Source organism: Equus przewalskii, chromosome 6 (genome assembly GCF_037783145.1).
Source record: "Equus przewalskii isolate Varuska chromosome 6, EquPr2, whole genome shotgun sequence".
In the NCBI taxonomy this organism is placed as follows: domain Eukaryota; kingdom Metazoa; phylum Chordata; class Mammalia; order Perissodactyla; family Equidae; genus Equus; species Equus przewalskii.
This window is the reverse complement of record NC_091836.1, coordinates 39,279,687-39,292,151: the sequence shown is the minus strand read 5'-3', so window position 1 is coordinate 39,292,151 and position 12,465 is coordinate 39,279,687. Positions and strand designations below refer to the sequence as shown.

Sequence of the window (12,465 nt, the reverse complement as noted above, 5' to 3'; positions counted from 1 at the left end):
GGTGCCAAGCCACGCAACTGAATTTTAACTTAAATTTGGATTCCTGCGTATAGTTAAAATGTCTTCAAAAGGTTATTTTATGATGCAGGCTGTCTGAAACAAAAAATCATGGTATATGCGGAGGAAATGCTTTCCACACAGCAGACCAGGAAATTAAAGGCAATAGAAACTGCCAGATCTCTTAGGTATGGAGCACAGAATTTTCAAAGCCAGGAGTAGTCAGTGTGAGGATTCATGCCCCAGTATTTTCTGATCTGCCTCAAGATTATGCTAAAGGTGCTAAAAGGCCACAAAGCTAAGCCCAGATTCTCAAAGTCACAGTGATGCCGAACCAAAGGAACAGACAGCCCAAAGGAGCTCAGGGGGTGCTCTGTCTTTTGGCTGAAGGGGCCTCACACAGGGACTGAAGGGCACGGTGTGGCCCAGTGCTCACTGTGGCCTTTTTTAGTAAGTGCATTTATACGGTAGCCTTTCTTTCAACAAAAAGCTACTAGAGTGATACCGCCTTGCACTCTCAAAATCAGGAAAGCACACGCTAATAAGACACAGAATAGAAAGTCTGTCCCGGGCCAACCCCTCTCGGCAGGCGCCCCCTTGTAAAGCCAGTCACTCACGGTCACTGGAGTCATAGGAGAGGTACTCAGCCAAGAAGCCCGTGTCGGTGTAGGACTGATCCGAATGGAAGCGAACGGTGATCCTGCTGCTCTTGCTGGAAACGACAAACTGGGGCCTCTCTCCGCAGTACCTGGAGGGGCAGCAATGGCAGGGAGAGACTCCACCCGGGGGGCTCGGGCCCTCCCACCAGCCCCGCGGCCGCCCAGCTCCCCCCCTGCGCACCTCTCCCCGTTGACCTCCACATAGTCCTTGGGGCAGGAGCCGGGGGGCAGGTTGGGCTCCACCAAGTAGAAGGATTTGAAGAGCACCTTCACATTCTGGTTGTTGGGCACCTGAAGAGAGAGATGCTGCTGGGTCTCGGCCGCTTCTTTCCCTCTTTCCCAAACTCACGGGTGTCATGGGGCGGCCCTGGGGACGGGGGAGCAAGGCCATGGATCATGGCTGCTGAGTGTTTTCTTCCCCGACCCGTGTGGGCAATATGGAACACACAAGAGGAGTGATTGGGGTTCGATGCCTGAAGGACTTCTGGACTCAGGCGAGAGACACTGTTCTGTCACTACAGAAGGCAGGAGTTCTCCCGACACTACCCACAAAACAGAAGAGAGAAGGTTCTCTGCCTGGGCTGGGGTGAGGGGGACCAGCAAGACTCCGGCCGCTGCCATTTGGCAGGTGCCTCCTCTGCACCTCACACGCTCTCCCCCCTCCGAGGACGGCGCCCCCCAGAGGCAGACACGGCACTCTCACCGACCGAGGGCCCAGCCGAGGCACCGTGGGCTAATGGCCACGGTCCGTCAGCCACGGATCAGGAGCAAGGCTTTGAGTCTGGGGCTGCTTGACGTGCAGGTCACTCACCCCCCCAACCCCAGCCCCCCGAACCCGCCCCGCCCTGCGGGGTTCAGATATGTGGTCCTCTTGGGGGTTGCTACAGGAGCTCATCTCCCTCTCTTCTGTCCTTCCTTGCCTGCCCTCCTGGAGGGTCCCTCTCCCTCCCCTGTTCTCCTCTCCCTCCCTCCCTCCCTCTCCCTCCCTTCCCCTCTCCCTCCCTCCTTCTCTCTCCCCACCTCCTTCTCTCCGTCTCTCCCTCTCTCCCTCCCGCTCCCTCTGTCCTTCTCCCCCACTCCTCTCCCTCCCTCTCTTTCCCTCCCTCTCTTTCCCTCCCTCCTTGTTTCTTTCCCACATGCCCACATCCACAGCGCCTACCTGGATGTCCCAGGTGCAACTGACGTTGGGTGGGTAGTGGCCAGGATAGTAGGGGCTGCTAAATATGCCTTGGGCCTCCCGTAAGGAGCCTCCACAGCCTGAGGGGGAAGGCAGGAGAAAGAGGGGAGGACCTGCTCAGCCAGGAGTAGGCAGGGAGCCTGAGGACAGCAGGCCCAACACAAAGCCCATGCTGCCCTCAGCTGCTGGAGGCCGGCCGCCCCAGGGTGGGCTCCTGACCCAGGTGATGGGCAAAAGGCCCTTTGGCTTAAGCTTCCAAACTGTCACTGACCTGGGCCGGTTCACCAGCCACAGGGTTTGGCCTGTGGCCTCCAGGGCCCAGTCCAGTCCCTAAGGCCTGTCCCCTTCTCCATCCATCCCACCCCTGCCCTTCCTTACTGCTCATCCTAGGCAGCTGGAAGAACGTGGCCTCAAAGCCAGGATGTCGCCGATCGGTGCTGGTTATCAGTGTGACAAGCAGGACGTTCTGGGAGGAGAGGAAGGTCAGGTTGTAGGAGGGAGGGTAGGTGCCACACAGCCTGTGGGGGCAGAGGGGTGGGCGTTAGCAAGGGCAGACAGAACCCAGCAGAGGGCCCGAGCCCTCACCCCCAACCCCGGTCCTAGCTTCAACAGACCAAGGCTGGGTCAAAAAGCCCCTCCTCACACAAACAATCAGAGGCCTGAGTAAGGATTGAGTTATAAGACTGTTTTTGTTTAAAACAGCAAATCAGAGAAGCAATCAATGGCTGGCAACAGAGGCTTCGTTAGGTAAACTGTGGACTATACGAGGGTAGGCGCAATGGCATCCACAGTGACACTTACTGGGGATGCGCTCACTGCTTCTCTATCTATCGACTCGGGCATCCTTCATAACAACTCCAGGAAGTCGAGACTCTTATCCCCATTTACAGATAAGGAAACTGAGGCAGAGAGGAGAAAGAACCTGCCCAAGATCCCACAGTTAATAAGCGGCAGGGCTGAAATTCACACTCGGGCACTCAGACTCCAGAGCCCGCACAGCTGCCGCCTGTGTCACGCGGGCTCTAGACAACACCAGGGAGGCCCATAAACACAATGGCTGCTGGTGCAAGTGCAAACGGGGGCAGCCACTGCAGAAGACAGGATGGAGAGTTCTCAAAAACTAAAACTAGAGATACCATTCGACCCAGCTGTCCCACTACTGGGTATTTATCCAAACAAGGAATCAGTAATTCAAAAAGATGTCTGCAAGGGCCGGCCCTGTGGCGTAGTGATTGAGTTCGGTGCACTCCGCTTCAGCAGCCTGGGGTTCATGAGTTCAGATCCCAGGTGCTGACCTACACCACTCGTCAGCCATGCTGAGCTGGAGACCCACGTACAAAACAGAGGAAGACTGACACAGATGTTAGTTCAGGGCTAATCTTCCTCTCACAAACAAAAAGAAGATACACCCCTGTGTTCACTGCAGCATTATTCACAATGGCCAAGACGTGGAAGCAACCCACATGCCCACGGACTGATGGCTGGATAGAGAAGATGTGGCATATATACACAGTGGAGTACTACTCAGCCATAAAAAGAAAAAATAGCGCCATTTGCAACATGGATGGACCTTGAAGGTATCATGCTAAGTGAAATAAGCCAGACAGAGACAAACAGCATATGATCTCACTCACATGGAAAGTATAAACACATGGCTCAGTGGTTACCAGAGGGGCAGGGGGTCGGGGGGGGCGAAAGGGGTGAAGGGGCACACGTGTGGCACATGTGTCAGTAGTGAGCATGATGTAGTCTGCACAGAAGCTGAAATGTAATCAAGTGCACCTGAAATTACAGTTATAAGCCAATATGACCTCAATAAAATAACGTTTTTTTAAAAACTATGGTTAGAGACAGGTTTACTGATTTGGAAAGATCATCACAATATACTCTGTTTTTAGAAAGCAGGTAACAAAACCAAATGTGCCATATAAATCCTGTTTTTAAATATTTACACAATATACACATGCATAGCAACAAAGTCTGGAAGAACATACATCATAAATTTAACGGTGACTGTTTCTAGACAGTAAGATCATAAACGATGTCTGCCTTCTTCGTGCATGTCTATTTTCCACTGTTCCTTTCAGGACCATGTCTTTATTTGTTGTACATTTAATAAGTTAGAGGGAAGGAAAGAAATCCTGCACAAAAGTAGTGTGCAGACGGAGTCCTGGCTGCGGAGCTGTGGCAGCAGAGGGCTCTGTCCTGTTCGGCCCGGAATTTCAGGCCATTACTAATCAGGAAACGTCAGCCCAGCCCATTTCCACAGACAGCAATAGAAGCTCCGGCCCACGGAGTCAGGAGAGCCGGGACAAGGCCGTTTACCCCCACCAGCAGCGCCACCCACGGGACAGGCAGCTGGCCAGGCAGGTGCTCACCTGGCACCCTGACCTCCTCAGCAGGGGTATTAGGCCTTTGTACTTCCCATAATCCTGACGCTTTGACATCTGGGGCCTTGCTGGCTCTGGGGAGGCTGCCCCGCCCAGGGTTAGCGAATTCCTGAATTCCTCGAGTAGGTAAAGACTTACCTGCGGGTAAGCCTTTCATATGCAAACCAACCAATGCAGAGCCCACACCCTATGCACTGTCCACTCCAGGCCACTAGCCACCAGCCCTAACCACCACAGGGCCAGGGACCAGACAACTACAGACAGACAGCCCCAGAGCCCACCGGAATTATTCCAATCAGCCAATCCTAAATCTGCTTGCCTCGCCTCGCCTGCAGAAACCACAACCAGGCTCCAGCCTTCGTGTTCCCCCAGCGCCCTCTGCCTCCTCACTGAACCTGTGCAGTCCTGTGCGGCTGGCCCCTCCCCCCGGGAACTGTGAGAGCAAACCATCCTTTCAATGGCAGTCGCCTCCTGACCTGCTGGCCTCGCCATACCTGAGTCATAATAAACCCTCATTTTAAACAGCCTTCACTCTGGCAGGTACAGGAAGCGCATCTGCTCAGTGGCATCCAGGGACCAGTGAGCCTCTGCACGCCGCCAAGCTGATGAAAGCACCTCTGAGATGCTCTGCTGGAGCTCATGCAGAGGACCACGCCAAACATGTCTGCAGTGGCCTGTGGCCTCTGCGGTCTCTCCAACCTCCACTGCAATTCATTCCGGAGGCCCGGGCCACCACTGGCAGGGGCCCAGCTCCCACAGCCCACCTCTGCTCCCCGGGACACTCACTGCACCAGAGCGCGGGGTTCCACAGGGCTCAGGGTATCATACACCATGACCAGGTCATTGCCACGGTCATCACAGTTTGCAACATCAAAACTGCGGAAGGTGAGGCTCAGCACAGAGTCGGCATCCCCTCGCAGGGTCCACTGGCAGCGGGCGTGAGCAGGGTAGGGGCTGTCAGGGAAGCCAGGTGTGGTGAAGCGAGTCAGTTCCCTGCCTCGGGCGTGCAGGGCAAAGCTGCAGCTGTCTGTTCGGGAGACAAGAGGACATGGGGCAGAGATGGGAAGAGCCGGCCGGGTGAGTAACCCGGAGCCCTACTGGGGGAGCTTCCAGGCCTGGTCCCTCTTAGACATCCCAGGCTGCCCTGGACCCAGGAGAGACCTAGAAGGGGCTTCTCATGGCCTGGAAGAGGCAGAGGGGTGTGCTGACCATCACCACCACATGACTTTTGGGGACCCCTTGACTGAAGGGGCACCTGGCCACATCCCTCCTCTTTTCCTCTGGGAGGAGAGCATGATACTTACTGTCCTGTGTGGTCTGTGCTGTTCTGGGGTCAGTGGCTGAAGAACAAGAGGGAGAATAAAGTATTTACTGATGTGGTCTATTTCCTTATTCCTGCTTCCTTATTCCCCGAAAGGGAGGGGCCCGACCAGCAGGCACTCCTCTCTTCCGTGCACTGGCTCTGTGACTGCTGGTCCCCCATGCAGCGGTCCACGGCCCAGCCCTGTTCCACCGAAGGCTGGCCCAACAAATGCCCAACCCTGGCGCCCCCGCACTCACGGAAAGCCACCACCGAGGTCAGCACGAAGGACTGCATGGCACGGGCACGGGGCGGCAGAGTGACTGTGCGTTCCTGGGCCATGGCACGCTCGGCCTCCTCCACCAGGTGCGTCGGGATGCTGAACTCCGACCGGTAGTAGGCAATGACACTGCCCTCGCTGAGGAGAGAGCAGCGAGCCTGAGATGCGGTGGGCACAGACCCCCCGCCTGCCCCCGGCTCTCCCAGATGCTGGTGCAGATGGGGCGGCTCAGGCCCCTAAGAGGAGATCACCAAGGGACCTTCCCCCAGGCCGGGGCCACCCCCAGGCTCTCCTTTATGCTCATCCACCTTTTGATCCCCTAAGCAAAAGACCTCGCCCCTTGACCCTCTGCTCTCAGTCTCTCACCCAACCAAACACATTCCAGGACCAGCTCAGGCTCAGGAGAGAGGCAGAAACCTGGACTGAAGTTTGCCTCCCCGCTGGCTTGGGCGCACTGAGCAACAACTTTGAGCCTGTTTCCTGATCTCTGAAAGGAGATGAGGACGCCACCTGCCACACAGCACTCATAAAGATTAAATTAAACTAGCAAAATCAAAAACACTTTTGAAATAAAGCCTATTAAAAAATGTATTTTGAAGGCTGCCCACGCAAGGAAAATGTGAAGACTGACTGACGCCTGAGCACGTCGACGCTGCCAAACCCAACATGAAAAATCACAATCACAACCACTACTGAGCGGCTACGTGCAGGCACCACACCTCTGTTCACAGCACTGCACCGTGTCCGCACACTGCATCCTGGCAACACCACCATGGTGACCTGGGTACCCGTCTTGGAGATGGGAGAGTTGAGCCTGCTAAGTAACGCCCATGAAGGACAGAACAAGGACGGGCACCTGTCTCTCCAAGCCAGGACCTCGCGGCTTTATCGCCCTGCAGGCTCCGAGGCACACTGGCTCACAAGGGACAGCACACCACCCCCATTCCCAGCACCCTCCCGCCCAGCCTCCCCCCACCACCTACCTGAAGGCAGTGACGGCTGACTCCTTGTGGTAGGGGCCCAGGGCTGGGACCCTACTGTACAACAGCTTCAGCTGAGGGAAGGAGAGGAGGCTCAGGGCAGGCAGAGAGTGGCTACCACCACTGCCCCAGCCCACACCGCTCCCTCCCGCCTGGGACCTGGGCCCTGGGCCCCTTCCCAGGGGCCTGGAAGCCCATGTCACACGCCAGCCCAGGGATCTGGGAGCGAAGAGAGGAGCATCCTTTCTGCCCGGGTGAGGGTGAGGGCGCCAGAGCAGACAGCGGGGACAGCAAATGGACTCACCGCTTCCTTCACCTTATTGGCCAGGTTTACAAACTCAGTGGAGTTCGAGTTCTCATAGGCATCCAGAAAGTTCTCATTGCTAATCCTCAGGTATCCATTGAAGATCTTCTGGACCCGCACATTCCGGTCTGTGCGAGACCAGGGAAAGAAAGTGGTCAGAGGAAGTGACAGCGCCCCCGCTCCTGACCATTCCCCGCTGTCCACAGCCTGCCCTCAGCAACCCTAGGGGAGGGAATGCCAGGAGAGGGCCAGAGGATGCATGGGCCCTACCAGCCAGCTCTGGCCAACTCCTCACCACTCTCCACTTACGGCCTAAAAGAGCCAGGGGAGACGGCACCCCAGACCCCTCCTCGCCCACCCCCAACTGCACCCTCCATTCTCCCCTCCACGTCCACAAGAGGTGGCCCAGGGTCTGTCCATTGAGAGAAGAGGCACAGACACCCCACATCGCCCTCCCCAGCACCCAGCTTTACTCACACTGGAAGTGCCACACCAGGAAACCAGTGATGAGAGAAAGCAGGAAGAAGCAGCCCAGCACGGCCACCAGCACCACCCAGCGCCTCGGGCCCCGCTTCTCAACCTTCCTGGTGTTGTTGACCGGCAAGAACTCCACGCCTTCCTCAAAGCCGTTCATGTTCTGGATGGAGAAATGCACGACACTCAGAAACAGTCTCGCTTCAACAGCCTCCCCAGACCCGCTCGGGAAGAACGTTTACGCTCTGTAAGGCCCAGCTTGGAGAAAAAAGCAAGGGGACGTGAGCAGCAGTCTTCTCATCCGTGCATCACAGTGTGTGGACAGCACCAGCCACGTATTGCTTAAGAATTGTTAGTTTCAGTAAAAATGAAACGAACAGCCTGTCTAAAGCCAGTCACTGAGGCTGTCACCGAAATGAATCATCTTTGACTCAGGTGGATGCTCAGGTGTGGGGAGAGCTGGCCCAGCCCAGAGCCCTGATTGGCCACCACTGCGCCTCTGTGCAAGCTTCTAAGGGCAGCTCCTCCTCCAGCTAACGCAGCCCTGGGGCGCAGGGCCAGGAGCCCCCACTAGCTTCAGCCCCCATTGAGCACCTGAGCCAGGAGCCTGTGGGCAGCATGTCAACAGTACGGGCTACCCAGCATCCTTGCTCCGCCAATGTTTAACCAGCCAAGAGTAAAAGTCAGTAAACCGGGCAGCCCGCCCGTGGCACCCCGGAACACGCCACTCTGCCCCGTCTAGGATCTCCAGGTGAGGGGAGAAGGCCGGTCTCTACTGGAATCCACACCCAGACCCAGACCCAAGAGCACGAAAAGCACACGGAACTTCCCACAAACCAGGCGGCAGCTTCCTGGGCCCCTCCCAGGGTAGGGGTGGGGGGCCGCCCAGGAACAGGAGGCACCAACGGCCAGAAACAGGCGGGCGTCTGCAGCACCAGTGACAGACAGCAAACTTTCCTCCCCTGGAGCACACTCGATTGGCCTGCCCTCCATCCTGGAGGCAAGCAGGGCATAACGACCCCATGCACACTCCAAAAGGGCTTGCAATAAAGCAGTAGATGTGGCCATTTTTAACAGTTTGCAACTGTGATTCTTCTGGTGTTTATCTCCTAACTCCGCCTTGAACTGACATTTCTTGATATGTTACATTTAAATGTTATCTATTAACTCACCCCTACGAAAGATTCTCCGCACTCCTGCCATATTTATATACTTACCTCTCTCATTTTAGTTTCCTAATTGGTTCTATTTGTGACTTGATCTAATAACGCACACAGAAACACACCCCATAGCTAACCCTACCATGGTAATCATATTGCAACATGTCGTACACTTTCAATTTACACAATGCTATATGTCAATTACATCTCAATAAAAAGAAATTTTTAAAAAGAAAAGAAACACACCCCAGAGGTGACTACTTAAAACACTTTCAAGCTGCTTGTTCTGGAATTTGCCCCATATTTCTAAATAATATGCCAATACCACTCTCTCGATCCATCTATTTAAAATATAATCAACTGACTTTCTATTACGATAATGTGAATTTTAATGTCCTTCCTTCTGTCTCTCCTATCCTCCCAACAGTTATACGGCTAAAGATTTAACAAATTATATCCGTATCCTATGTTTTATTAGTTTTTGAAAATATTGTTCACTATTGTTTCCTTCTCAGTACAACTAATTTGGTTTTCCTGCTGCAAATACTCATTTACTTGTGTGTTTTTTTAACACACATCCAGGGCTTTCCACACAACCCAAGAGCTCTGTGACACTCTCCCAATCTTCCACACACGGTCTGTCAACCACCTCTCGTGTCACTTTCTTCCTGGGCCTCCCTCCCAGGGCCCTGTGTCCCGTCCCAGGGCTGGTGTCTGGCACTCCCTTCTCCATCACGCTGGGGATTTCCTTCACGTCCCTCATGTGTTGAAACCCCTATTTCCTGGATTCCATGTCTTCATCTCTCTTGGCTTACTTCATTTGGTGGAACACAGGCTTCAGCAGCTTCCTGAGAGGGAAATTTTTGAGACTGCATTTCTGGAAGTACCTTAATTCTGCACTCACATTTGTGGACAGTTTGGCTGGGTATACGATTACAGGTATCAGATAATTTTCATTTAGAATTTTGAAGGCTCCATTGTTTTTTAGCTCGTCATTTTGCTTTTGAGAAATACAGTAATAGTGCAAATCCATTATTTTTTATTCATAACTTCTTATCTTTCTCTGAAAGCCTTGAGGATGTGCTTTAAATGGGGTCTTTAAATTTCATTATGCTGAGCTCTCTGCCTGCCCTTTGAACCTGGAAACTCAGATCTTTCAGTCCGGGAAACTTTCTTGTATTATTTCTTAGGTTCCACCCCTTCATTTTCTCTGGTCTACTTTTCTGCAACTCCCATTATCTTGTTCCCCTACTTTACCTACCCTTTCTCTGCTATTACCCATGTCATATTTTTTAACTTCTCTATTGAGTTTTTCATTTCTGTTATCAAAACTTTAATTTCCAAGAATTCTTTCTTGTTCTTTGAATTTTCCTCTTTCTTGTTCTCTGAATTTTGGATGCAGAGTCTTCTCATCTTTATATTTCCATGAGTACCTTTTCTCTGTTTTTGAATTTCTCTTTCATGTTGAAGGCTTTCCTCGAATGCCTGAGGATGCTGGGTGGTTCCTTCAGATTTAAGAATGAGGTCCCAAAGGCTGTCTGGAAGCTCTATGTGTGTGGCCTGCCACAGTGGCTTCACTAGAGGCCACAATTAAGTGCCTAGCCAGGTTTTTTCATGGGAACTCCCAACTGTTAGGCTATGTAGATCCTTTCTATGGGATGATTTAATTGCTGCAGAGAATAATTTTCTAATCTCCTGGACACAGCAATTTAAACCCAGCCAGTGGATTCCGGAACTTGTACGAGAATAAACCTCTAACTCTTTTCACCCCTCACTAAAGCCTTCCTCTGCACCTGGTGTCCGCAAGTCTGGAGAAATCGATTTCCCATCCTTTATGGGGGCTGGTGGGGTAGGGGTATTTTTGTTTGGGACAGAGGTGGATCTGGGGATTTCTAACAATGCCCTTCCTTGTCTCACCTCTATGTTCTGTAATCCCTGAGCCCAATTCCTGAGTCTGGCAGAGGACAGCATCAAAGAAATGCTAGAAGAATATTTCCAAGAGCTAAAGAGAGGGCTATAGCTTCAAAGTCAAAGGGCTCACTGAACAGTGAGAAAGATAAATGCAAAAGCACAGATAACTAGATATATGATGACGAAACCTCAGAACACCAAGGATAAACAGTAGGTCCTCTACATCTCTGGCTTTTTTTTCTCTCTCATATTTTACATTTTTCCATCATTTGGTTCTATTTTGGGATTCTTTTTTTAAACTTACTCTTGTAAACATGCCATGGAATTTTTTAAGTCACTTCACTGAGGTATAACTGATATAAAAATAAACTGTATATATATAAAGTGTACAATTTTTGGCATATTTTTGGTGTGGCAAACTTTGGCACACCCGTGAAATCACCACAATCAAGATAATGAACATATCCATCACCTTCAAGTTTCCTCCTGGCCCTTCCCTCCTCCTCCTCCCTGATTCCCTTTCCTGTCCCCAAGCAACCACTTATCTGTTCCTGTCAGTAAAGATTAGTCTGCTTTTTCCAGAACTTTATATAAATGGAATTATACAAGATGTATGCTCTATTGTCTGGCTTCTTTTACTCAGCACAGTATTTTCAGATTCATCCACGTTCTTAAGTCCATCATGGAAACAGTGCATTCCTTCCTATTGCCAAGTAGTGGATATACAACAATTTGTTTACCTATTCATCTGTTGACGGACACTTGGGTGATTTCCAGTTTGGGGCTATTACAAACAATGCTGCTATGAACATTCCTGTTTGAGCCCTTGTATTGGCAAATGCCTTCCCTTGCCTGGTAAGCCCCTAGAAGTGGAATAGCAAGTTCATATGTTAGGCTTAACTTTTTAAGAAACTGCCAAACTGTTTTCCAAAGTGACCGTGCCATGTCACATTCCCATCGGCAGTGTAAGGGGATTCCAGGTGCCCGCATCCTCTCCAACACTGGGTATGGTCGGTCTTTTTAATTTTAGACATTCTAATAGATGTGTAGTGGTATCTCATGGTGGTTTTAAGTTGATTTTCCCTAATGACTAATGATGTTGAGCATCTTTTCTTGTGCTTAATTGCCATCTGTTTATCTTCTTTGGTAAAGTCTCTTTTCAAATCTTTTGCCGAGTTTTTTAAATTGGTTTTCTTATTTTCCTATTTTTGAGTTTTGAGAGCTCTTTACACATATTCTGGATGCAAGAATATATCAGATATATACTTTGCAAAGACTTTCTCCTAGTCTGTGCTTACATTTTCATTCTCTTAACAGTGTCTTTTGAAGAACAGAAGTTTCTCACTTTCATGAAGTCCAATTTGTCAAGGTTTTCTTTTATGGATTGTGATTTTGGTGTTGTATCTAAGAAATCTTTGCCTAACCCAAGGCAACAAAGATTTTCTCCTATGTTTTCTTCCAGTAGTTTTATAGTTTTAGGTTTTACATTTGGACCTATAATCCATTTTAAGTTTACTTTTTTTTTTATCATGCAAAGTATGGCTCAGAATTCTTTTTTTCTCTTTTTCTTTCTTTTTGCATATGGATACCCAATTATTGCACTACCATTTTTTGCACAGACTATCTTTTTTTTTTTGAGGAAGATTAGCCCTGAGCTAACATCTGCAGCAATCCTCCTCTTTTTGCTGAGGAAGACCTGCGCTGAGCTAACATCCGTGCCCATCTTCCTCTACTTTATATGTGGGATGCCTGCCACAGCATGGCTTGACAAGTGGCGCCATGTCCGCACCCAGGATCTGAACCAGCGAACCCCGGGCCACCGAAATGGAACGT

At 51.2% G+C, this 12,465-nt stretch overlaps 1 protein-coding gene across 1 annotated transcript in view; it reads right to left on the bottom strand.

Annotated features, from left to right (window-relative positions):
• The window catches only part of ST14 (ST14 transmembrane serine protease matriptase), a 39,458-nt gene that overhangs the window by 11,386 nt on the left and 15,607 nt on the right, over window positions 1–12,465 (bottom strand). The window contains exons 2-11 of the mRNA XM_070623443.1: window positions 7,565–7,724; window positions 7,088–7,215; window positions 6,787–6,857; window positions 5,784–5,941; window positions 5,528–5,563; window positions 5,010–5,250; window positions 2,212–2,351; window positions 1,816–1,913; window positions 838–947; window positions 615–745 (exon numbers count right to left, since the gene is read on the bottom strand). Coding sequence (XP_070479544.1) covers window positions 615–745; window positions 838–947; window positions 1,816–1,913; window positions 2,212–2,351; window positions 5,010–5,250; window positions 5,528–5,563; window positions 5,784–5,941; window positions 6,787–6,857; window positions 7,088–7,215; window positions 7,565–7,724 — 1,273 coding nt within the window. The remainder of the gene's footprint in view (window positions 1–614; window positions 746–837; window positions 948–1,815; window positions 1,914–2,211; window positions 2,352–5,009; window positions 5,251–5,527; window positions 5,564–5,783; window positions 5,942–6,786; window positions 6,858–7,087; window positions 7,216–7,564; window positions 7,725–12,465) is intronic.